We start from the raw sequence: 25,740 nt of genomic DNA on the forward strand, positions 1-25,740 counted from the left end.
TACCACAAATCTACAGTAATCAAACAGTGTAGTAGTGGCATACAGACAGATATACAGATCAATGGAATAGAACTGAGAGTTCAAAACAGACTCTCACATTTATAGTCAATTGATTTTCAACAAGACTACCAAGACAATTAAATGGGGAAAGAATAGTCTTTTTATTTTAATTTTTTGTTTTTTTGTTTTTTGTGGCTGTGTTGGGTCTTTGTTGCTGCGTGCGGGCTTTCTCTAGTTGCAGTGAGCGGGGGCTACTCTTCGTTGCAGTGCAGGGGCTTCTCATCGTGGTGGCTTCTCTTGTTGCAGGGTACAGGCTTCAGTAGTTGCAGCATGCGGGCTCTAGAGCACAGAGACTTCGGTAGTTGCGGCACATGGGCTCTAGGGTGCACAGGCTTCAGCGGTCGTGGCACACAGGCTCTGTAGTTGTGGCTCGCGGGCTTAGAGTGCAGGCTCACTAGCTATGGCACACAGGCTTAGCTGCTCCAAGGCATGTGGGATCTTCCGGGACCAGGGATCAAACCCGTGTCCCCTGCACTAGCAGGCAGATTCTTAACCACTGCGCCACCAGGGAAGTCCCAGAATAGTCTTTTTAATAAGTGGTGCTGGAACAACTGGATACCCACATATAAAAGAATGAAGTGGAACTTCCCTGGTGGTCCAGTGGTAAAGAACCCTCCTTCCAACGCAGGGGACACGGGTTTGATCCCTGGTCAGGGAACTAAAATCCCACATTCCACAGGGCAACTACTGAGCCCACGCGCCTCAACTAGAGAGCCCTTGTGCAGCAAACTACAGAGCCCACGCACTCTGGAGCCCCCGCACAACAACTACAGAGTGCACACGCTCTGGAGCCCGCACACCACAACTGGAGAGAGAAAACCCACACACCACAGCTGGAGAGAGTAAACCCGCGCGCCACAACTAGAGAGCCCACACGCCACAAGTACTGAGTCCGCGTGCTCTAGAGCCCATGCACAACTAGAGAGAAGCCCGCACACTGCAATGACAGATCCTGCATGCCGCAACGAAGATCCCGTGTGCCACAACTAAGACCCAACACAGCCAAATAAATAAATAAATAAATTTATATAAAAACAAAAGTAAAACAACCCACTAAATGACAGAAAATATTTTAAAGTCATATATCTGATAAAGGATTTGTTTAGAATATACAGAGAACACTTACAACTTAATAATAAAAACACAAATAAACCAATTAAAAAATGGACAAAGGCTCGGAATAGACATTTCTTCAAAGAAGATACACAAATGACCAACAAACACATGGAAAGATGCTCAACATCATTACAGAACTGCAAAGCAAAACTACTGTGAGGTACTACAATACTTCCTACCCACTAGGCTGGCTATAATAATAAAGATAATGAGTGTTGACAAGGATGGGGAGGAATTAGAACCCTCAAGTTTTCTTTCTTTTTTTCATAATAGTCATCCTCATGGGTGTGAAGTGGTATCTCACTGTGTGCCATGTATTTTTAAGTTATTATCTGTAAATAGAAGTTCACCTTGTGTTGATTTGTATAATATACTTAGCACAGTCACTGAAGAGATATAAACAAACAAAAAATTTAAATACCAATAAAATAAAGCACAGGGTTACAAAGATTTAAGTCAATTCAACTTTGAAAAAGATATTGAAGATGACAAAGAATGAAGACATAACACAAAACTTGTAAACTCTGTTTTACTCATCTGGGACTAATAGCTAAAATACTAATGTTTTGTGTAAATAAAAATTCTTGCAAAGCAAGTTACAGCTTTGTGACTTATTGTTACGACAGTGAAATTGTTGAGACTGTTGTGAGATTGTTGTCACGAACCCTATTTTAAAGATAAGTAAATTTGAAATCAAACAGGTTCCACAGCTTGTCTTAGACCACAAAGCATTTCTGTGACAGAGATTTGGAAAATAATTTCTGATTTCCAGGTTTAAGGTGAAAAACTCATAATTTAATGTGCATTAAGTCAAGGGAAACACGGTAGAGAAATCTCCACTCTTAGCATGAATAAACTTAGGGAAGTTGTCCAGAACACTGAAGCTTACAACGTCCAACAGCGATGACCAATAATTAACTCTCTGCCAGCCTAACTTGAATGTGGATTCAACTCAGAACTAGGTTGTTGGGTTTTTTTCAGTATGATCCAGTAACACTAAGACTCTAACTTTGCCTCTCAAATGTTTTCATTGTTTTGTTAAATTTTGGCTGTTCAGAAGTAGGGTAATTCTATTAAATTGACAAAGCCTATGTTGAAGCAATCACAGAAAATGGAAATGCTTTTTGACCATCTTGCTTAAATCAGATGTACAAGTGTTACTTGTCTTCTTTCCTGCACCCCATATGCGAAAAAAAGTTATTGTTTACCCTCACCAAATTTGATCCAATCATTTTAGCCAAATTAAAATATATATATATATATACCCAGGGTCAACATTAAGAAATGCATATTCAAGTATTCAAGGGTGAAATACTGGGATATGCTTTAAAATTCTTCAGCAAAGGAGAAAAAAAAAGGTACAAATGAAACATTTCTGACAGATATTTCAACTGTGTAATGTGGGTATTGGCATATAGAAGGTTCATTTCACCTTTCCTATTTTTGTCTATGCTTAAAGTTTTTCACAATAACTTTTCACAAAATGAATTCTTTCCAAAGTTACCGTCCTCGTTAGGAAATACGAATCAGTGGATGTGAATGTTCTCTTCGGAACGAAACTGCGTGAAGGGTCTCCAGCCGAGGCGAGGCGGCCGTGGGCTCCACGCCCCTCGGGCCCCGCGCCAGCACGCGCGCCGAAAGCGCGCACGTTTTCCCTCGAGCTGAACCTCACAACTCGCTCTGTGCGCTCTAGAGCTCGCAGGACCGCCGAGCTCAATTTGGAAGTGGCGCACGCCGCGCTCACGCCGGCGGCTGGGGGAATCCGGACAAACTCCACTCGAGGGCTTCAAGGTCCCACGGCCCAGTGTGGCGGGCCTGGCCCCCAGTAGCTCCTCCTGGGTCTCTAGAGACCCTCGGCACCGCTCCCTCCGTACCCCCCACCGCGAACCTCGGCCCAGCCCTTCGCCTACCGTCCAAGTCCTCTTCGTCTTCCGACTCGCTGTCCGTGATCGCATCGGCGACAAGGCCAGGGCCGGGCTCTAGACCCTGGGAGCCGGAAGGAGGGGCGGCGGGCGGGGTGGAAGCTCTGGAGCGGGCCTCGCGCAGGCGGGTGAAGTAGTCCACCGCGAAGTCGACGAGGTCGGGCGGCTGCTGCCGCAACACCTCCACGGTGTAGCCCTGCAGCAGCTCTGTGAGCCCGGGCGGGATCTGGATGTGGCTCATGCCGGCGGCGGCAGGCGGGACCGGGCCGCCGGCGGCCACCGCCTGGGTGCTCCCTCACTCCGGCCTCTCGCCCCGCGCCCGCGAGGTCCCCTCACGCGCGACCCGGGTCGGGTCTTCCTCGCGCCACGCCGCCCTTTGTCCGGGTGTGCGTTTCCGGGCCGCACCACCCTACGCTGCTCCGGCTGGCCTGGTGCCGCCGCCGCTGTCACTAGGCAGCCGCCGCCGCCTCCGGCACAGACAGGCGGGCGAGCTGGATGGGCGGGGCGGGAGCCCGGGTTGTGACGCACGCGGCCGCGGGCGTGCGCGCTCCCGCCGAGCGCCGGACCTCAGTGCGCGTGCGCCAGTGGGCCGGCCGCCGGGCCGGCCGCCAGCCCGGCTGCCCGGGCAGTCTCCGGTCCAGGGGCAGGAAATGAGTGGTCTACCCGCTAAGCGGCGTCGTTAGTGCCTTTCACCTTTCATTTCTTCTTTCAATACACTCTAAGATCCAAACGTTTGCCAGCCCTTACTAGGCTCTGAGAGCCAGATGCAAGCATGCACATTACCACCCCGGTGTGGTTCCGGCTATGGTGGAAAACAAGAGGGCCCACTTTAGGGGGGTACATTCAAGCTGACTGCGAGGCCTGGGCAGAATCTAACCACAGGAAGATCTGGAGGAAAGCCATGTGGGCAAAGAGGACAGCAAGAGCAAAGGCATGGTAAAGTCAGAACCACCCTGACCGCTGGGTGGCATAGTGGCATGACCATAGGACCCTCAGAAGTCCGGCAGGAAGTCTGTGAGATGTCAAAGGAGGAAGCCCTTGTAGGTAGTTGGAGTTTCAGTGATATAGTAATTTGCGAGCCAAAGGCAGATAAATAAGCCTGGAAGAACTCAGTAGGCCAAACATGTTCCTTGAGAAAAGGGAATAAAGGACCAGGGCAGGAACGACCACTGTGCCTGTTTCTCCTCTTGAGCATTCCCACCAGGATTCCCAGGACTAGGTCTGCACACCCCTACTCTCCCCATACGCCACCCTGGGCCCTGGGCCAGCATTGCTTGATGGTGTTGAGCAGACCACAAGGCACTGTTATCCTTTGCCCCTGGGGAGAGGGCAAAGGCAAACTGGAGAGGCCATGCTATTTCCCAAGCTGCCCCTTCACCCACACCAGATTGGAAAGGAATAGAAAAAGGTGGAAACCTTGCTGGTATGTCCATACCACAGCCTAGGTACTGACCAAAGGCCCAGTAGGCATAGGACAAAGTCCTCCATCTCTTTGCTGGGCCCAGCCAGAAAGTGACTAGATGTAGCCTTGGGAACCTGTAAGGCATTTGGGATGGTTAAGCTCCACCTAGTAATTACCCAGTATTAATTAAAATCCTCACTTGGACCTCTCATATTGGCTTGGCACACAACCAGGAGTTCAGTGCTTCTGGGAACTGAGCTTCTAGAAGCAGGAATACCCGATCCCCACTGATGCAGAAGCCACCCAAGCTCTAGGCCAGGTAAGCCTGTGATTCTAAACAGCAGTGTCTCCCTGAACAAGTTTCTTGACTCCTGGGAGGAGTCCTGGACCATCAACTCTGTTAGGGAAGGGGTAGAGTCCAACTTGTTCCCTGCTGGGTCCTTACTGCACAGTCTTGGAGAAGATTTACTGAATGAATGAATGATAACTTTCCACACAGCAAGAAGAGCCAGTGAAACTGCTCTCCTGACCTCAGGCTCAGAAATAGGATCTTTTGCTTCAAAGCTATGCTTCTGATCTCAGAATGTGAAGACTTCACTAAGGACAAGCAATGAGGAGCTGGAGGGACAGAGTACCTCAACTCTTCTCTGCTCGTGGGTAGACTGACCCTTCCAAGTTTTCCAGGAGTCAGCCCATGCCCAGGAAACCTGGATGGGACTCCCACTGCACTGCCATACCTGAGGATCTGACCCACTTCAAGCAGTCCTACCACTAACCCTTTGGAAAGGCAAATTCACAGCTCCACTCTCTAGTTGGCCCATTTGTCAGGCTTTACATGTTTGACAGGGGGACAGGCACCTGTACAGCTAGGACTCCAACTTCAGTTGCAAAATAGGGTAGGAGGAGGCTACTCCAGGACTGACAACAGAGCTGGCTGCAGGCAGGTTCTCCCCGTCACTCCAAGGAACCCCTGACAGCCTCTGCCAGAAGGTTGCTCCTCCTGACTTGTTCTCAGGTACCCCATAGCTTGGCCATCCATCCATCTAGCAAACATGGCATTCAAAGGCATCCTTAGACCTGGAGGAAATGACGGCCACTGAAATCAGGAACCCCATAGCTGCTCCTTACCTGTCTCCACAGACCAGCCTCAGAGTAAGGATGGAGAGCCAGCCTCCAGGTCCATCTTGACTCCCCTCCCCTTGCACCTGGTCCCCAGAGCAGGGATCTATCTCTGCCCCTTCTGGGAAACCCTTCAATAGCAAGGGGAGTCCCAAGGGCCTTCATGAATGCCCAGTTGAGTTGGCAAAAGAATAGGGCCCTGGAACAAGAGAGAATACAAGGGGCCTGAGCCCCCATCTTCTACCCTTACCCTTCTAGGACCACCTTCATTCAAGCCTGTTCAGCTGCACCACTGGGGGTTACCATGGCAACCAAACCCACAGGCAGCCAGTAACTGGGAAACAGCTGCCAACAGCAAATAATGGTGGGTAGAAAAGGTCAAGAGCAGAGACCCTCGAAAGCAAGAGAAATACAGCATCCATGGTAGAGAAAAAGAGGCCCTAGAGCCCTGACAGGCACTCAGCCTACCCCAGTCCTACTCACTACCCAGCATGTAGTCATCATCTTGCACAGACTGCCACATCACCAACCTCAGGCAGACATGGACACGATGGGGCCAGTTCTCAGAAGTGTTCACAACTATGCTGAGTAACACAGGTGGGGCACATGTCTAGTCCAAGAGCAGTGAGTCTGGTGAAAATGAACGTGGGTAGGGTACCAACTGCTATTTCCAATGGAACAGTTGTTTCATGTACCCTTTATTTTTTTTAAGATTCTTTTCCCATATAAGCCATTACAGAGTATTGAGTAGAGTTCCCTGTGGTACACAGCAGGTTCTTATTAGTTATCTATTTTATATATAGTAGTGTGTATATGTCAGTCCCAATCTCCCAATTTATTCCTCCCCCGCCCCGTTTCACGTACTCTTGACAGGTTTATTATTTAAAAGGTTTTTTTCCTCTCCTTCCAGGAAGAAGGTAGATGCCCATACTCCCCCAGACTTCTCTGGAAGACAGCCTGCTCTTGGCCCAGGCCCCCTGGTTTACACACTTTCTGCCCTCTGATGCCCTCTACCTACTTGGGGGACTCAGCCCCAGCAGGAACACCTCCCTCTTCTCTGCCCAAAGGGGCTGCTTCTCTATGCCCCTCCAGTCCCCCACCCATCTCCTGGGACCTGTTGGTCACCTGACCACCTCTACATGCCAGCTCCCTGGTCCAGTCCTACCAGGATGTTTATTATCTACCACCATCAGTTTCTATTTTGCCTTAGAAGTGTCCATTAGCCTCTAGTGGACAGGGGGGAGTGGGGAAGTGGGCTATATTTCCTCTGCCCTAACCCAAGCTGTATTTCAGCCTTCATAATGCCGCACCCATGAGGCCACTGCCTTTGGTCCAGTTATTTTAACAAGCGTCCATGCTCAAGGGAGCAGTTAATTCCTGGGCTGCCTATTTCTGCACCTAAGAGCCAGCCCCTCCCTGGGACACCGTCCTGAGAAAGTGTCAGTCTCTGCAGTGGACCTAGGGTCTGCCTCTAGACATCTCAGGGCAAGGACAGAACCTGGGAAGCAATGGAGAGCCTGGCTGGAGAGCTACAGGCCTGCATGCTGACTAGAGCAAAGAAAGCAGAAAAAGGAGCCCTCAGCGAGCACTTGGCCCTGGGGCCTTCCCAGTGCCTGTTGGGACTCTGTGTGCCACCCCTAGCCTGACTCACAGGCCAGCTGCCTGGGCTTTGACCCTACAGTACAGACAGGCCTCTTGGAGTTTAGGTCCAGCAGTCTGGGGACAGCCTCTGATAGCATCACAAGCCTTTCTTCAGGCCTGTGGACACCCAGACACCACTCTATTGTCCACACTCTGTTATCAATTTGCCAATGATCTTGGTAGATCAGTTTACCCTGTCTGAGCTTTGGCTTCCACATCTGAAAATGGGGGTATAAAACCCTACCCATTAAACACTGAGTTACATGGGGTAAAGAGATGAGAATGAATCCATGAAGCGGCTGGAAAAGGAATAAGGGGTTCTAGCCTCAAAAGAATTGTGGTGAAAGAACTGTGGGTAGAGACGCTATGACCTTACGGCAGAAATGGTGCTACTATTGCTTCTAATAGGCTGAGGTTAAAACAACCTGCCCTCTGTCCTTTACCTTTGACCCAATTATACTCTTCTTTGTGCCTGGATGAGGCTGTTATCACTGGCTGGCTGTTGTAACAATCACTGGCTTCTACTTAAGGCTGTCTGTGACAGTCCAAGAAATTGCTTAGGAGGGCCCCAATCTCTCCCCTACCCGTACCCCCCGTCAGGGAGAGAAGAGATATATCAGGAACAGGTGGCATTTCAAAGTGCATCATAAACAGAAAGTGCCAGCCAGGAGGGAGTTACTCACCATCTGCTCTGCTCCCTTCACAAATATGCCTCCAGGCACTTCCTTATTTGACTTAACATCTATTGAATACCCAAAGGAGTAGAAGAATCTACCACCACTAATATCAAGGAATCAAAATATTCCATTTTAAAATGGAAGCTGTTTCAAAGGGTAAATTATCCAGAAGCAGAGACTGTAAAAGTGATCCTGAGCCATGGGAATGGCTGGCATTTGGTTAGAATGCAAATGCACTCACAGGAGGTCCCAGGAAAAGGCCGAGGTTTCAGGACTGTCTCAAGGACTGGGCAGTGCATAGAAGAGCTCCAGGAGACACATATGTGGCCATCTCCAAATCAGTGAGAGATTCAACAAAGATATCCTGCAGCATGAGAGGGGAAAAGCATAACACTGAATTAATCTTCCCAGGCAGAGTGCACACAATTTTCATCCCTAAAACTGTTTTTTTACTTGACCATCATCCAGAAATATCTTCCCAGAAATAAATCCTCCTTCCTTAAGCCCCCAAATCTTCAGCTTCCAGCCAGGTTGGCCACACCCACTCCCAGATGGGGGTGGGTCCCTTCCCCTCTCACCCATTTACACTGAGTGATAGCTCTAAAGCCAAAGTCCAAGGATCTCTGTGCAGCTGCAGTGAGGTGGGAAGTGCCAGAACTGTGACTGCCAGATGGGACAACACCAGAGAAGCCCAGCTCTGGTAGCCTCTCCCTCCCCCAGCCAAGAACAGACTAGCTGGTGACTCTCCATTCTGACTCCCTCACCTCCTCCGGCTGCACCTGGTCATCATCATCAGCCTGATTAGTAATGCCAGACATCAGATCACACAGTGACCCCAAAGTGCATATGAAAACTCAGGATTGCTTTTGGCCTTTTAGAACAATTGACTCTCCATCCGTTAGCTAAGACACACATGGCTGAGGGTAGAGAGGTGAAAGAATGAAAGGATGGGCTGTAGGCTCGGCCCTGTGGAGGCCTGCATGCCAGGCTTGCACTGAGAGCTATGGGAACAGTTACCAATCAAGTTGCCCCATCCCACCCCACCCCACCTCACCCTCCAGCAGCTGGAGCTGGGGCAGTCAGGGAAGGCTGGGCTGGCCAAAACTACCTCCTCTTTCTCTTGCTAGAACCCCTGCCTGAAGCAACCAGGGAAGGATACTGGATCCCTAACAGCCTCCACCAAGGCCACAGAGGCTGCTTGCTGAAATGACCCAGAATCAAAAGAAAAAATTTTCACACAATGCAAAAATTAGAAACAATATTTATTATTTCCTGTTAAAATAGGGCGCTCTCATGAGACAAGAGTGTGCAAAAAGAGCCTTCCTACACCCTGGGCTTTCTCACTTATCCTAGCAAGCTGGGACTGTCGGTTCAAAATTCTCCTCCTCACTGTGTAGGAGAGAAAGCTCTCCACCTACTCCTGGAAATTAGGCTACTCTAGTTTTAATTTTGATTACTTGCATGCATTAAAAAAAAAAAAACAAACCTGACTGTTAACAGGCTATCTGCCCCTAGGCACATTTGCTCAGTCCACTTGGACAGACAGATGTGGGCCTCAAGTCCACATTCCCATGTGCAGGCCAGGATTAGATGATACCCTGGAAATCTGGTGAGTGTTCCTGGCTAGGGATCAAAGAAGGCCCCAGTTCCTGGTCAGATGGCTGAAAACATGCATAGTGTCTCCAGTGAGAGGCTGAGATTCCCTCTTTCTCAAGGAGTATTTTGGGTGTAGTAGGGCCAGTGGTCAACTAATAGATAGCACTCTGGCCACAGGTAGTATCTGGTCTAGAAGCTACTTACTCCATCTCCAAATCCTCATGAGATCCCTTAAATTGACAAGAGTGGATTCAAGTTGCAAAATGGCAAATTATACCAGGAAGAGGATGTCATTAAGACAATGGTCTCAACAAGTCCATGCACAGAGCTCTCATCCCACCATGCCCCCCGCCTCACACTTCAGGACAGCCTAGTCCTGCCCACTGTTCCTCCTCGATGACAGCTTCCAGCATCCTGAAGCCTTGAACAGCCTTCAGCCTCACAAGTTGGGCATGGCCCAATTAAGGAACTTCATGGCAACTTCAAAGCCAAGGAAACAGGCCTGAGAAGGGGTTGGAAGGAAGAGAAAAGCCAACAGGAGTTGTGACTATTCACAGAGACCCCAGCACTGTGCTTGACTGGCCCTGTCAGGACCAAAACCCCTTCCTAATCTCCCACCCCAGGTCACGGAATCAAGCTGTGCTTTCTCATTCCTAAAAGGGAAAGAAAATGCATGTCCCACAACTGCCCACTTCTGATGGCCAGGCCAGGAAATCAAAGCTCCTCACCTCAGAGAATCACAAAGGCAAATCTTCCTGACAGCTTCAGGAAAGGGAACAAATAAGGAGGCTCTGACTGAGGGTGGGATTTGGAAAAACTGAGCCCCCAATTCAATCCCAGAAGCAAGCAAAAGTCAGCCCACCTGCACCCTGCTCTGAGCCCCAAAGGGAAAGCACAGCCCCTGCCGGTCACTCACTGCATTGGCTGGGAAGGCTCGGATCATCACTGCATTGAACCCCTTATACAAGGATGTGATTCCTTCATTCCGGATCAGCTCCCTCAGCACATCTCTGAAGCCATTAGGATATTTCCCAGGAGGCGCTGTGGGCAGAAACCAACTGTTACGGCTTCAGGAAGCTTCCTGACCTGACCATGGTGACCTACATGGGGACAATATTGTAGTCAAGTCTTCCTGCAGGGCCACAGCACCAGTGAGAGGACACCTTGCAGGTCATCTGGGACCAGTCCACAGACAACACAGTTCACCCTGGGACAAACAGATACAAATGTCTGGATTACTGGTGCCAAGGGAGTGGAGAAGGGAATGAAGAATGAAACAGTCCTTCTGCTCATGTGAGGGAAGGAAGGTTGATTTGACTTCTTCTCTCACTATTTTTTTTTTTTTGGGCCACACTGCACAGCATGTGGGATCTTAGTTCCCCGACCAGGGATTGAACCTGTGCCCCCTGCAGTGGAAGCATGGAGTCTTAACCACTGGACTGCCAGGGAAGTCCTTCTCTCACTTATTTTATGTTTAGGCTGACAAGAAAATGAGTCTAGCGTTCCTAGAACACAAAAGACTGCAAGGGAGAATGTTGGCCAGACAGATGCTGAGTGCTACTGTGGAGAGTGAGTATCCCTAGGGCCTTAAGAACTCTGTACCACAGGGGCAGCCAGTTCTGGGACCCACTCCAACCCCATCTACCCAACTCTCCTCTACTAACCAGTCTGGAAGCGGGACTTGAGCACGTCTGGAGGGATTGCCACAGCCCAGTTGAAGATCCCTGCGATGCCCCCAGCCACCAGGATCCGAGGCACGCTGAGCTCATTGACACTGCAGAATACCAAACAGCCCCAGTCAGACAAAGGCTGTGAGAGTGGTGTTCAGACCATCCCTCCTGTGCAGACAGGGCAGCCACAGAAAGGGAGAAACTGGTTGGAGGGAGGAGGTCCAAGGCCAAAGCTCCTGTGACATGGTAGCTGACACTCGTTGAAGGAGGTTTCATGCACTTGTTTCAAACACTTCCTCCACCGGGTGAGGCACAGGGTAAAGAGTATTAGTATTAGCTGGGCCTCAGCAGCAACAAGAGGAAAGTGGACATGGAGACAGAAGCAAGTCCCACTTCTGCCTTCATATCCACTAACAGGGAAGGGCAACCTACCCATGATTGGGCAAAGTGGCTTCTAAGTTCTTCTGTTCTCCTCACCTCTTTTCCTCTGGAGTGAAGATATTTTTCAGCCATTCATATGTCATGAAATACATCCCACTGGCTGGAACATCTGTTATGGCAAGAAAGAGGTAAATTAAATGATATAAAATTCTCACAGATTTCTTGATCTTAGAAGAACCAAGCTTGGCTTTGGACCCTTGAAGGTTTCCCGAGAAGCTCCTCAGCAGCACTTCCTATTTGCAATAATCACTTTGCAGTGATCAGATGCTGCTCTGGGGCGAGCACTGGTGTGAGTGAGCGCTAACATGCACGACATTATTTCATCTTCAAAGGCCCTCTGAGTGGTCCCCGCTAATATGCCCACTCCAAGCAGTTATAACCAGAGCTAACATCTGGCCTTCCTCCAAGCTGTCACCTCAGAACAAGGGTAGAGCTGTCTCTGTCTCTTCTATTGCCACCCCAATAGGACATGCCTCTCAAGCCAGAAAGAGCTCCACTGCTCCTAAGTCATTCTTTCTTCCCACTCATCCTTCCAGCCACGATTTCCACTTGCTACTCCCCTCCGACTGCCACGCTCATGATTTCCATCCTTGAGGGCCAGCCTATCAGAAGGATGGAGGGTCCCCCCATCCTCATGTGTGTCCATGCTGGCCAGAGGTAAGATGGCCTAAAACCAGGACACACAGTGCCGGCCCTGTCAGAGCTGTGGCATGTATGGTGCCAAGGCTCATCGGGAGATCCAGGCAAGACCCCCTGTGGCAAATCACCTCAGATGGAGGGCCTCAAAGGTTACCTCGCATGAGGGTGAGCACAGTCCCCTTGTAGATGCCTCGGATCCCAGCTTCCTTGTATAGCTTCTTTGCACAGTCCAAGGCACCAGTGTATTTGGTCTCCCCTGAAGAAGCTTGAATCTGAGAGGGAGGAAAGAGTCATCAAGTCAGCAACAGCAACATCAAAGTCAACAAACCTAGCAGGTTACAGAAGATTACATAGTGTGGGAGTGGTCATTATGCATTAGACCAATGAAAAATATAACTATCATTGGCAAATCGATAGTTATTTAGAATGTACAATATTGGTGGAAGTTACTATGAAATAAGGCTAGGTGAATATATGGCAAAATATACTCACATTGACTAGAAAAAAAAATCAACAGAGGAGTTGGAAGATAAGTTGAAAAATAAGTTCCCAAATACAAGAGCATTCCCAATAAAGCTAGCTGGAAAAATAAAAAATAAAAAAAGCTAGTTGGCAGTCTAGAAAGGAGGAGACAAATACTTCAGTCAATCACTTATTCCTTCAACAAATATCCATTGACTACTAAATCCACTCCAAGCTCTAACTGATCATGAAGCTTGGTTAAAAGAAGGTGAACTGGAAATTGTATTCAGAGCTCTAAATACCTGGATAGAGGTCCTGTGTAGAGCCAGGAGAGGGCCAAGGAGAGGCCCCCTATCCCAGCCTCTGGGCTCCAGGGCCTAAGAGCCAAGAGCCTGAGGGCAGGCAGGAGGTAGCCCACAAAAGATCTGAGAGAAAGACAGCCCCATGTAGGATCCACAGCAAGTACAGAGTCAAGAGCAATCCGAACACACAAGGGCATCAACCAAAGAGTAATTAAAGCTGGAAAGAGAGTTCAGATTTAATAGTTCCAAGGAGAAACACTTACAAAATAAATATATAAGTCCAATAAATTTTTGTACATACCAACAATAACTAGTTGAAAAATAATGGAAAAGAATCCCATTCAAATAGCAATAAAGAATTATACTCCAATAAAGATGTTAAAATAAAAAAAAATAGCAATAAAGGCTTAAAAGGTTTTCTGAACTAAGAAGATTAAATTACTCTTTAAGGCCAAAAGGCTGTGGTATGAGATTATACCTGATGAAAGGAAGAAATACATTATTAAGAGGATATGGGGCTTCCCTGGTGGCGCAGTGGTTAAGAATCTGCCTGCCAATGCAGGGGACACGGGCTCGAGCCCTGCTCCGGGAAGATCCCACATGCCATGGAGCAACTAAGCCCGTGCACCACAACTACTGAGCTCGAGTGCCACAACTACTGAAGCCCGCGCGCCTAGAGTCCATGTTCCACAACAAGAGAAGCCACCCAATGAGACGCCCACGCACTGCAATGAAGAGTAGCCCCTGCTCGCTGCAACTACAGAAAAGCCTGCGTGCAGCAACAAAGACCCAACACAGCCAAAAATAAAAAATAAATAAATAAATTTAAAAAAAAAAGAGGATATGAAGGTAATAAATCTTCCTTTATAAGTAACACAGGAAGTGCTGTTTTATTGCTGATACTGAAACATTAATATCAAGTTTTCTTGAAGGGGCACCTGCACCTAACCCAGAACTCTCCATAATGCTAGAAATATGACAGTCCACGTTCATTGGTCTAATATTGCATATTTAGGAGAAATATTCCTTACGGTGCAACCTCTTGCTATTTTTTATCAGGTACCTAATAACTTCAATGAGTACAAGAAAAATAATTGCGTGGACTCAAGAGTTTTAAAGGCTATTCTTTCAAGTGAGTGCCTACCTTCATGAAATCTGCAATATCTTAAACTAGCTCTTTCTATAGAGCTTGGTTTGTATTGGAGAAGAAAATCAAGTCTATGAGATTCCCAAGAGCAAAAACGTGGCCTTGTTGATGATGATATCTCTAGCCCCTTGACAGGAATATAGTAGGTATGACTAGAAATTTATTAGTTAAATTAAGGTAGAAAAATCAATTCATAGTCAACTTTCAAGTAGCAAAACCTGAATACGCTAGGTAGTACACAATGTTCTCCTAAACTGATTTACATGTCTAAACTCAAGTTAAGCTTTCCTTTAAATACATTGATCTGTGTTCCTCTGATAAAGTTACAGAAATACTTCTTCCAGTTTCTGTTTTTCCAATGAAGTCACAGGAGGTGTGACTTGTTTCAGGTATAAAGAATGTTCTTAGGAAAAAAAAAAAAAAAAGCAATAAAATATATGTGCATCAAGCAATAGGATTTGCATAAATAAAACTCTAAAACCTTTCCAAGGGACACAAAAGAAGAGGTAAATAAAAAGGGAGTCATAGTTCTGGTTAGGAAAAGTTTTCAGAAAAGTTTTCAATCAGGAAGATGTCAATTTTTCTAAAAATAATAAATTTAAGACAATGTCAATTGAGTATCAATGGCTTTTTTAAAAATATAACTTCCCCAGATGATCCCGGCACAAGTGAGCCTGGTGTATCTGAGGAATGGCACAGAGGCCCATGTTATCAGAGGATGCTGGAGATGACTCACAGTGACCTGGGGGGTCAAAGAGGACTGGGCATGGAATTGACATATTAACAGAATTTTCTCACTATTATGTGTGGTATAGACTATAAGCAGGGAAACAAGTGAGGAGGCCCTCACAGTCATCCAGGCCAGTGCTGAAGGTGACCTGGAGCAATGTGGTTGCAATGGAGGTGATGGGACGGGGTAGATTTGTGATCTGTTGAAAGCCAGCTTAACTGTTCAACAAATGGGATATGTACAGTGAGACAAAGTGTACAATCTAGGAGAACTCCTGGGTTTTAGGGCTGAACAACTAGACAGATGGTATTGCCACCAACTGAGCTGCAGAAGGTTGTAGGTAAAGCAGGTATTGAGGAAGACCAGGAGTTCAGTTTTGCACATGGTGACTCTGAGGTGCCTACTAATATCCAACAGAAATGTTGGATAAACTAGTCCAGAGTTCAGGAAAAGTCTGAGTTGGAGATATAAACTGGAAAATCATTATTATACAGATGGTGTCTAAAAGTCATGAGACAAGAAGAAATCATCAACGAGATGAGTGTAATATGACTGAGCCTTGTGCACATGAACATTAAAAGATTGAGAAGATGAGGATAAACCAACAACGGACATAGAAAAGGAGCAGCCAAGTAGGTAGGAGGAAAGTCAGGAGAGAAGCCAAGTGAAGATAGATCTTCAAGGAAGATGGGGGACCAGCTGAGTCCAATTCTGTTGATGGATCAAGATGGATCAATGTCCAGGCCCAAGAACTGAACGTTGGATTTAGTGTAAAAGTCACTGGTGGGACATCCCTGGTGGTCCAGTGGTTAAGAATCCGCCTTCCAGTGCAGGGGATGCGGGTTCAATCCCTGGTTGGGGAACTAAGATCCCAGACGCCACAGGGCAACTAAGCCCGCCTGCCGCAACTAGAGAGAAGCCTGTGTGCCGCAACAAAGAGCCTGCACACTGCAACTAAGACCAGACACAGCCAAAAATAAATAAATAAATAAATGGTTTTTTTTAAAAAAAGGTCACTGGTGATCTTGACAAAAGTACTTTTGTTGGAGTTGTGAGGCAAAAGCCAGTCTGATGTGGGTTTGACAATTAGAGAGGGGGGACTAGAGACAAAGAGTAGGAAAAAAACAACAAAAACAAAAAACTTTTTCAAAGAGTTTTGATGTAAAGGGGAGCAAAGACAGGAAGCACAGAAATGGATGTGGAAGATAAAATAGAGAGAAGTTTGTATTTTTAAGGTGAAAATACAAGCATGTTTATGCTTTTATTGCTGAAGAGAACAATCCATTGGAGAGCAAAAACTGATGCTGAAGGAGAGAGAAAGAAGAATTGTTGAAGCAAGGTCTCTGGATGGGCAAGAGGGGATAGGATGTGGGGTCAAACAGAAGCATGGGACATTCGTGGTGGAAACAGCCAGGCAGCCACAGATGTAGTTAGATGCCAGTGGGTGAGTGGAGGCAGTGGAGGGCATCTGGTAAAGTCCTCTTCTGGTGGTTTCAGTTTTCTCAGTGAAGTAGAAAGCCAGGGGACTTCCCTGGTGGTGCAGTGGTTAAGAAACCACCTGCCAATGCAGGGGACACGGGTTCGAGCCCTGGTCCGGGAAGATTCCACGTGCCGTGGAGCAACTAAGCCTGTGTGCCACAACTACTGAGCCTGCGCTCTAGAGCCCATGAGCCACAACTACTGAGCCCGCATGCCACAACTACTGAAGCCCGCACACCTAGAGCCCATGCTCTGCAACAAGAGAAGCCACCGCAATGAGAAGCCCGTGCACTGCAACGAAGAGTAGCCCTCACTTGCCGCAACTAGAGAAAGCCCACGCACAGCAACGAAGACCCAACGCAGCCAAAAATAAATTAATTAATTAATAATAATTTTTAAAAAAGCCAGGTCATCTCCTGAGAGGGTAGGGGTTTGAGAAGAGAAGAGAGTTACAAAGTAGTCACCCAGCAGAGTGGAGGAGTGCAAGGGAAGAATATGGATGGGGACTGTCTCATCTAGGAGCAGAAAAGGACTTCAGGCATAAAAGAGATGGAAGAAGCCATGACGGAAAAGACTAAGGGACAAGGCTACTGAAAACAAACATTCCCTAACTCAAAATCAATATACAGACATCTAAGAAGTATTTTCCCAATCCTCCTGCTAAGTACAACAAAAAACTCTAGACATTATTTGTTTTAAATAAATATAAGAGGACTCTGAAAGTTTGGAGAGAAGAAGCAGACTGGTTAGGGACCTTGGGACTTGAGCAATGACATAGTGGTGAGTCCCCTGGATTTTCCTTTTTGATATATCTCAGACTTAAAGCAGAAGAAACTGGCAATCCAGGAATACCAACAAGCACAGATGAAAAAGAAGCATCAACAAAAGCCTGCATTCTCTAGACAAAGGACCAGAAAAGGAACAGCCTAGAAAGACAGAAAATCTTTAGACAAAAACCACTCTACTCCAGCCATACACCATAGAAAAAACTGTGGCCTCGCCCTCATCCACACCAGCAAAGACCCTGTGGGGAGCCCAGACTTCCACCTTCGCAGGGCTGTAACAAGGTACCCAACATGCTACGTGGGCTACCTGGGTGGAGTCAGAAAAGGCCAAGTACGGAATAAGGACTTTCATCCCTGACAGCCTGTAACCATCACCCTCCTGTCCTGTGGTGTCAGTAGAGACACTGGAACTCCCACATCCACCCAGCAGTAAAAAGAAGTGCCCCACCCTCAAGTGTCAACAGAGGTTGAGTGGGTCACCTAGACTTCCACTTCCACTTGGCAGTAACAAGGCAGCATCCCTCCCTTCCTACTGGAGTGGTGTCAAAGAAAGCCAACTAAAATGGAAAGATTAAATAGGATCCAGAATCTCAATAAAGTATGCAAATATCCAGGTTCCAACTGGAAATCACACAACATGTCCAAAACCAGGAAGATCTCAAACAGAAAGAAAAAAGAAGCAATAGATGCCAATACCAAGATGACAGAGATGTTAGAATTATCTGACAAAGATTTTAAACCAGCCATTGTAAAAATCCTTCAATGAATAATTATTAATATGCTTGAAACAGATTAAAAAAATTAGAAAGCCACAGCAAAGAAATAAAACATCAGCACAGAAATAGAAGATATGAGGAAGAACCAAGTGGAAGTTTTAGAGTTGAAAAATACAACCGAAATAAAAAGCTCAGTGGGGACTTCCCTGGTGGTGCAGTGGTTAAGAATCCGCCTGCCAAGGTAGGGGACACAGGTTCGAGCCCTGGTCCGGGAAAATCCCACATGCCGCAGAGAAACTAAGCCCATGCACCAAAACTACTGAGCCCGAGTGCCACACTACTGAAGCCCAAGCGCCTAAAGCCTGTGCTCTGCAACAAGAGAAGCCACCACAATGAAAAGCCTGCACACCGCAACGAAGAGTAGCCCCCGCTCGCCACAACTAGAGAAAGCTGTCATGCATCAATGAAGACCTGACACAGCCAAAAATAAATAATAAATAAATAAATGTATTAAAAGGAAAATAAAAAAGCTCAGTGGATGGCTCGTTCAACAGCAGAATACAGGTGAGAGAGGAAAAAAAAATCAGGATTAGAAGACAGAACAATGGAAAATACCCAATCTGAACAACAGAAAGAAAACAAACTGAAACAAACTGAACAGAACCTCAGGGACCCCTGGGGCTGTAACAGAAAATCTAGTATTTGTTTCCTCACAGTCCCAGAAGAAGAGGAGAAAAGAGGGTAGGACTGAAAAAGTACTCAAAGAAATAACTGCTGAAAACTTCCCAAATTTGGCAAAACATAAACATATAGATTTAAGAAGCTGAGCGAACCCTAAACAGAATACACCCAAATAAATCCATGCCATAACACATCACAAGTGAACTTAGTTGAAAACTAAAGACAGAGAAAAAAGCTTAAGAGTAGCCAGAGAAAAATAACACATTGCCTATTGAAAAAAACAATTAGAATGACAGCAGAAACCAGGGAGGGTAGAAGGAAGGGGCACAGTAGCTTTCGGGAGCTGAAAGAAAAGAACTGTAGGTTAAGAATCCGCCTGCCAATGCAGGGGACACAGGTTTGAGCCCTGGTCCAGGAAGATCCCACGTGCCGCGGAGCAACTAAGCCCGTGTGCCACAACTACTGACCCTGCGCTCTAGAGCCCAAGAGCCACAATTACTGAGCCCACGTGCCACAACTACGGAAGCCCGCGTGCCTAAAGCCCAAGCTCCGCAACAAGAGAAACCACCGCAATGAGAAGCCTGCACACCACAACGAAGAGTAGCCCCTGTTTGACGAAACTAGAGAAAGCCCACATGCAGCAATGAAGACCCAACACAACGAAAGAAAGAAGAGAAAGAAAGAAAGAAAGAAAAGAGAGGGAGAGAGAGAAAGGAAGAAAGAAAGAAAAAGAAAGAAAGAAAGAAAGAGAAAAGAACTGTAATCCCAGAACCCTATGTCAAGTGAAAATATTTTTCAGGAATAAAGGGGAAATTAGGCATTCTTAGATGAAGGAAAACTAAGAGACTTTGTCATTCACAGACCTACCCCAAAAGAATGGCTAAAGGAAGTTCTTTAAATAGAAAAGAAACTCTAAAAGAAGGAACCCTGGAACATCAGGAAGGAAGGAAGAACATAGTAAGCACAAATATGGGATATTATATAATGGTAATATGAGGGACATTACATAGTGATAAAAGGGCCAATCCACCAAGAAGACATAGCAATCCTAAATGTGTATACATTAAACAAAAAAGGTGCAAACTATGTGAAGCAAAACTGATAGAACTGAAAGAAGAAACAAACAAACTCACAATTACAGTTGGAGATTTCAAATTCCTCCATCAACAAATAGGTAGACCAACTAGACAGAAAATCATCAAGGATAGAGAAGAACTCAACAACACCATCAACCAACAGGATATAATTGACATTTATAGATTACTCCACCAAATGACAGCAGAACACACATTTTTTTTTCAAATGCCCGTGGAACATGGACCAAGATAAACCATATCCAAGGCCATAAACCTCAAGAAATTTAAAAGAATATAAATAATACAGAATATGTTTTCCAATCACAATGGACTCAAACTAGAAATCAATAATCTACAACACTTGAAAACTGAACAACACTCTCCTAAGTAATTAAAAAAGGAAGTCTCAAAGGAAATTAGAAAACACACTGGGAAAAAAAAAAAAAAAAAAAAAAAAAGAAAACACACTGAACTGGGACTTCCCTGGTGGTCCAGTGGCTAAGACTCTGTGCTCTCAATACAGGGGGCCTGGGTTCGATCCCTGGTCAGGGAACTAGATCCCACATGCCACAACTAAGAGTTTTCATGCCGCAACTAAAACATCCTGCATGCTGCAACTAAGACCCGACACAGCAAAATAAATAATAAATATTAAAAAAAAGAAAAAGAAAACACACTGAACTGACTGAAAATTAAAATATATTGAAGTTTGTGGCACACAGCTAAAGCAGGGCTGAGAGGAAACTTTATAGCACAGACTGCATATGTTAGAAAAGAGGAAAAGCCTCATAACAATAATCTAAGCTTGCACCTCAAACACCTAAAAAAAAAAACAAAAAGAAAAGCAACAAAACCCAAAACAAGCAAAAGGAAGTAAATAATAAAAAATAAGCAGAAACCAATGAAATTGAAAACAGAAAAACAATAAAGAAAGTCAATGAGGTGAGTTCCCTGGTGGCCTAGTGGTTAGGATTCTGGGCTTTCACTGCCATGGCCTGGGTTCAGGGAGCTGAGATCCCGCAAGCCGCGTGGCATGGCCAAAAAAAAAAAAAAAAAAAGAAAGAAAAATCTTTTTTGAAAAGATCAATAAAACTGACAAACCTCAAGTGAGACTGACAAAGAAAAAAAGAGAGAGAAGTCACAAATTAGTATTTTTTAATTTATTTATTTATTTATTTATTTTTTGGCTGTGTTGGGTCTTCGCTGCTGCACGCAGCCTTTCTCTAGTTGTGGCGAGTGGGGGCTACTCTTCGTTGCGGTGTGCAGGCTTCTCATTGCAGTGGCTTCTCTTGCTGAGGAGCACAGGCTCTAGGCATGAGGGCTTCAGTAGTTGTGGCTCACGGGCTCTACAGTGCAGGCTCAGTAGTTGGGGCACATGGGCTTAGTTGCTCCGCAGCATGTGGGATCTTCCCAGACCAGGGCTCAAACCCATCTCCCCTGCATTAGCAGGCGGATTCTTAACCACTGTGCCACCAGGGAAGCCCCACAAATTATTAATACCAGGAATAAAACAGAAGATAACACCACAGAATCTGCCAATGTATAAAGGACAATAAGGGAATACTACAAACAACTTTACACACACACATTTGACAACTCAGATAAAAAAACAAAAACAAAAACTACCACAGGGACTTCCCTGGTGGCACAGTGGATAAGACTCCGTGCTCCCAGTGTAGGAGGCCCAGGTTCGATCCCTGGTCAGGGAACCGCAACTAGGAGTTCACATGCCACAACTAAGGAGCTGGCAAGCCACAACTAAGGAGCCCACCTGCCGCAACTAAGAATGGGCACAACCAAATAAATAAATAATAAAATATTAAAAAAAAAAACTACCACAATTTTCCCAATATGAAATAAGTAATTTGAATAGCACTGTAACTATTAAGAAAATTGAATTCATAATTTAATAATTCCTCCCCCACAATCTCCAAGCCTATATGGTTTCACTATAAAATTCTACCAAATGTTTATAGAAAAATGAACACCAATTCTACATAATCCCTCTCAGAAAACAGAAGAGGGAACAATTCCCAATTCATTTTATGAAGATAGCATTATTCTGATACCAAAACCAGACAAAGACAAGACAGAAAAAAAAATGACGGACTAATATCTCTCGTGACTATAGATGCAAAAATACTTAACAAAATATAAGAAAATAGAACTCAGCAGTATATAAAGAGAATTATACACTATGACCAAGTTGGGGGGTTTATTCCAGCAATGCAAAATTGGTTCAGGATTCAAACATCGATTGATGTAATTCACCGAATTAAGAGGTTAAAGGAGAAAAATCACATGATCACATTAATAAATGAAGAAAAAGAATTTGACATAAGTCAATATCCATTCATGAGAAAACTCTCAGAAAAAGAGGAAAAGAAGGTAACTTTCTCAACTTGATAAAGAGCATCTATCAAAAAAACTACATCTGGGACCTCCCTGGTGGTCCAGTGGTTAAGACTCCGCACCTGCACTGCAGGGGACACTGTGTTCCATCCCTGTTCGGGGAACTAAGATCCTGCATCCAGCGTGGCGTGGCCAAAAAAACTAAACAAACAAACAAAAAACTACATCTAACATCATATTTAACAGTGAAATAGTGAATACTGCCCCATGAGATTGGGAACAAGGCAAAAATATCCATTCTCATCACTCTTATTCAACATAGTACTGGAAATTCTAGCCAGTGAAATAAGGAAATAAAAGGTAAACAGATTAGAAATGAAGAAATAAAACTGTCCCTATTTGCAAATAACATGATTATCTACATAGGAAATCCCAAAGAATCTACCAAAAAAAAATCCTAGAATTAATAAGGGCACTCAGGAAGGTTCACATGATACAAGATTAACATACAAAAATCAATTGTATTTCTACAAACTAGCAATGAATATGTAGACAAAAAAATTAAAATTATAATACCATTTACAATGCCATTTTACAAAGTCAAATTAAGAGAGAAGCACTTAGGTATATAAGAAAACACATTAAGAGCTTATATGCTGAAAACTACACAATGCTGATGAAAGAAATTAAAGTTCTAAATAAATGGAGAGATATAACATGTCCATGTATTGGAAGACTCAAAATAATGTGTTAATTCTACCCAAACTGACCTATAGGTTTAACATAATCTCAGCAAGATTTTTCTCAATTTTCTAAATTATCCTAAAATTTACATGGAAATATTGGGTTGGCCAAAAAGTTTTCTGTAAGATGTTACGGAAAAACCCGAGCGAACTTTTTGGCCAACCCAATACAAAAGAATTAGAATAGCTAGAACAATTTTTTTCATTAATTAATTAATTTATTTATTTTTGGCTGTGTTGGGTCTTCGTTGCTGCACACGGGCTTTCTCCAGTTGCGGCGAGTGGGGGCTACTCTTCATTGTGGTGCGTGGGGCTTCTCATTGCGGTGGCTTCTCCTGTTGTGGAGCAGCGCAGACTTCAGTAGTTGTGGCACACGGGTTCAGTAGTTGTGGTTCTCAGGCTCTAGAGCAGAGGCTGAGCAGTTGTGGTGCATGGGCTTAGTTGCTCCGAGGCATGTGAGATCTTCCCAGACCAGGGCTTGAACCCGTGTCCCCTGCGTTGGCAGGCGGATTCTTAACCACTGCGCCAGCAGGGAAGTCCCCATTTTTTTTTTAAAGAATAAAGTGGGAGGCATCAGTCTAGTCAATTTCAAGACTTAGTATATGGCTATACTAATCAAGACTGTAGTATTCATGAAGGGATAGATGCATAAATCAATGGAAGAAACTAGAGTACCCAGAAGTAGACCCACACAAATATGCCCAACTGATTTTTAACGAAGATGCAAACACAAGTCAGTGGAAGAAAGATAAGTCTCTTCAGCAAATGGTATGGTGCAATTGGACAGCCCTAGGGAAAAGAAAAAAATAAAAGAACTCTGACCTAATTCTCATACATAATACAAATATTAACTCAAAATGGAGTCACAGACTTAAATGTAAAAGGTAAACTATAGATAAAACTTTTGGAAAAACATATTAGAAAATCTTTGGGATTGCAGGCTAGGTAAAGAGTTCTTAAGACCTGATGCCCCAAACACCCAAAACCCAATCCATAAAAGAAAAATTAACAAACTGGACTTCATCAAAATTTAAAATGTTTGCTCAAAAGACTCTGCTGAGAGGATGAAAAGACAAACTATAGACTGGAAGAAAATATTTGCAAACCACATATCTGACAAAGCACTAGTATCTAGAATAAAGGACTCTCAAAACTCAATAATAAAAAAACAAATAATCCAATTAGAAAATGGGCAAAACACATGAACAAACATTTCACCAAACAGGATATACATATAGCAAATGAGCACAGGAAAAGATGTTCAACATCTTCAGCTATTAGGAAAATACAAATTAAAATGAGATATCACTACACACCTATCAGAATGGCTAAAATTAAGAACAGTGACAACACCAAATGTTGGTGAGGATGCAGAGAAACTGGATCACTCATACATTGCTGGTGGAAATGTAAAATGATAGAGCTACTCTGAAAAAACTGTTTGGTAGTTTCTTTAAAAACTAACACGCATGGGACTTCCCTGGAAATCCAGTGGTTAAGACTCCACACTTCCACTTCAGGGTACACAGGTTTGATCCCTGATGGGCGAACTAAGATTTCACATGCTGATGCGGTGTGGCCAAAAAAACCCAAAAAAAACCAAAAAAAACCCCACTAAACATGCAACTACCACATGACTCAGCAATTATACTCCTGGGCATTTATCCCAGAGAAATGAAGACTGATTTTCTCAGAAAAACCTCTGTACATGAATGTTTATAGCATCTTTATTTATAATAGCCAAAAACTGAAAACAACCCAGATGTCCTTCAATGGATGAAAAGTTAAACATATTTGTAGTACATCCACACCATGGACTACTAAAAAGGAATGAACTATTCATATATGCAACAATCTGTATGAATCTCCAGAAAATTAGGTTGAATTGAAAAAGCCAATCTGAAAAGTTTACATACTATATAGTTCCATTTATATAAGTCTTGAAATTACAGGCTTATAGAGTTCAGATTAGTGGTTGCTGGGGTGGTTAAGGACTGGAGTGGGGTAAGGGAAGTGAATGTGGCTATTAAAGGGCTACATGAAGGATCCTTGGCATGATGGAATTGTTCTGTATCTTGACTGTAACAATGTCAATATTCTGGTTGTGATATTGTACTATAATTTTACAATATATTACCTCTGTGGAAGAACTGAGTAAAGGGTACGTGGGATCCTTTTGTATTATTTATTTCTTTTTTTCCCTTTGTATTATTTCTTACAATGTGAATCTATAAGTATCTCAAAATAAAAAAATTTAATTTAAAAAATGCACAAAATTAAATGATGAATGCAAAGCATGAAAAAGACTTGCCAAATATGATAAGAAATTAATAACCTTAATATGTCCAAAGGTTTTAGGGGTGGGGGAGTGACAGGTACAAACTATTGGGTGTAAGACAGGCTACAAGGATGTATTGTACAACTTGGGGAATACAGCCAATATTTTGTAATAACTGTAAATGGAGTGTAACCTTTAAAAATTGTATAAAAATCTTTAAAAGTAATAAATTGGGGACTTCCCTGGTGGCACAGGGGTTAAGAATCCGCCTGCCAATGCAGGGGACACGGGTTCAATCCCTGAACCGGTAAGATCCCACATGCTGCAGGGCAACTAAGCCCATGCACCACAATTACTGAGCCTGCACTCTAGAGTTCGCGTGCAACAACTACTGAGCCCATGTGCTGCAACCACTGAAGCCCGCGCACCTAGAGCCCGTGCTCTGCAACAAGAGAAGCCACCACAATGAGAAGCCCGCGCACCGCAACACAGTAGCCCCTGCTCGCGGCAACTAGAGAGAGCCCACGCTGCAACGAAGACCCAACACAGCCAAAAATAAATAAATAAAACAAAATAATAAATTCAAACATGTCCAAAGCTTTTATAAGTCAATAGAAAAACAAATGAGCAAAAAACACAAATAGGCATTTCACAAAGGAAAAATACAAACAGCTAATACGCATCAAAAAAATTAACCTCACCAAAA

The 25,740-nt window shown here is 44.7% G+C and overlaps 2 protein-coding genes across 3 annotated transcripts in view; both read right to left on the reverse strand.

The window, feature by feature from the left end:
* PRKAR2A (protein kinase cAMP-dependent type II regulatory subunit alpha) overlaps positions 1–3,601 on the reverse strand; it is an 81,087-nt gene extending 77,486 nt beyond the window's left edge. Inside the window, exon 1 of one of the 2 annotated variants that reach the window (XM_082413591.1) lies at positions 3,087–3,601. In XM_082413591.1, the coding sequence (XP_082269717.1) occupies positions 3,087–3,339 (253 nt within the window). In that variant the 5' untranslated portion in view covers positions 3,340–3,601. The remainder of the gene's footprint in view (positions 1–3,086) is intronic. The other variant, XM_082413592.1, reaches the window with a different exon arrangement.
* Positions 3,602–9,185: 5,584 nt separating this feature from the next.
* The window catches only part of SLC25A20 (solute carrier family 25 member 20), a 31,466-nt gene continuing 14,911 nt past the window's right edge, over positions 9,186–25,740 (reverse strand). The window contains exons 5-9 of the mRNA XM_082413594.1: positions 12,438–12,555; positions 11,681–11,753; positions 11,198–11,307; positions 10,450–10,574; positions 9,186–10,035 (exon numbers count right to left, since the gene is read on the reverse strand). Coding sequence (XP_082269720.1) covers positions 9,973–10,035; positions 10,450–10,574; positions 11,198–11,307; positions 11,681–11,753; positions 12,438–12,555 — 489 coding nt within the window. The 3' untranslated portion in view covers positions 9,186–9,972. The remainder of the gene's footprint in view (positions 10,036–10,449; positions 10,575–11,197; positions 11,308–11,680; positions 11,754–12,437; positions 12,556–25,740) is intronic.

This window comes from Balaenoptera physalus (genome assembly GCF_965194825.1).
Source record: "Balaenoptera physalus genome assembly, chromosome: 11".
Classification (NCBI taxonomy): domain Eukaryota; kingdom Metazoa; phylum Chordata; class Mammalia; order Artiodactyla; family Balaenopteridae; genus Balaenoptera; species Balaenoptera physalus.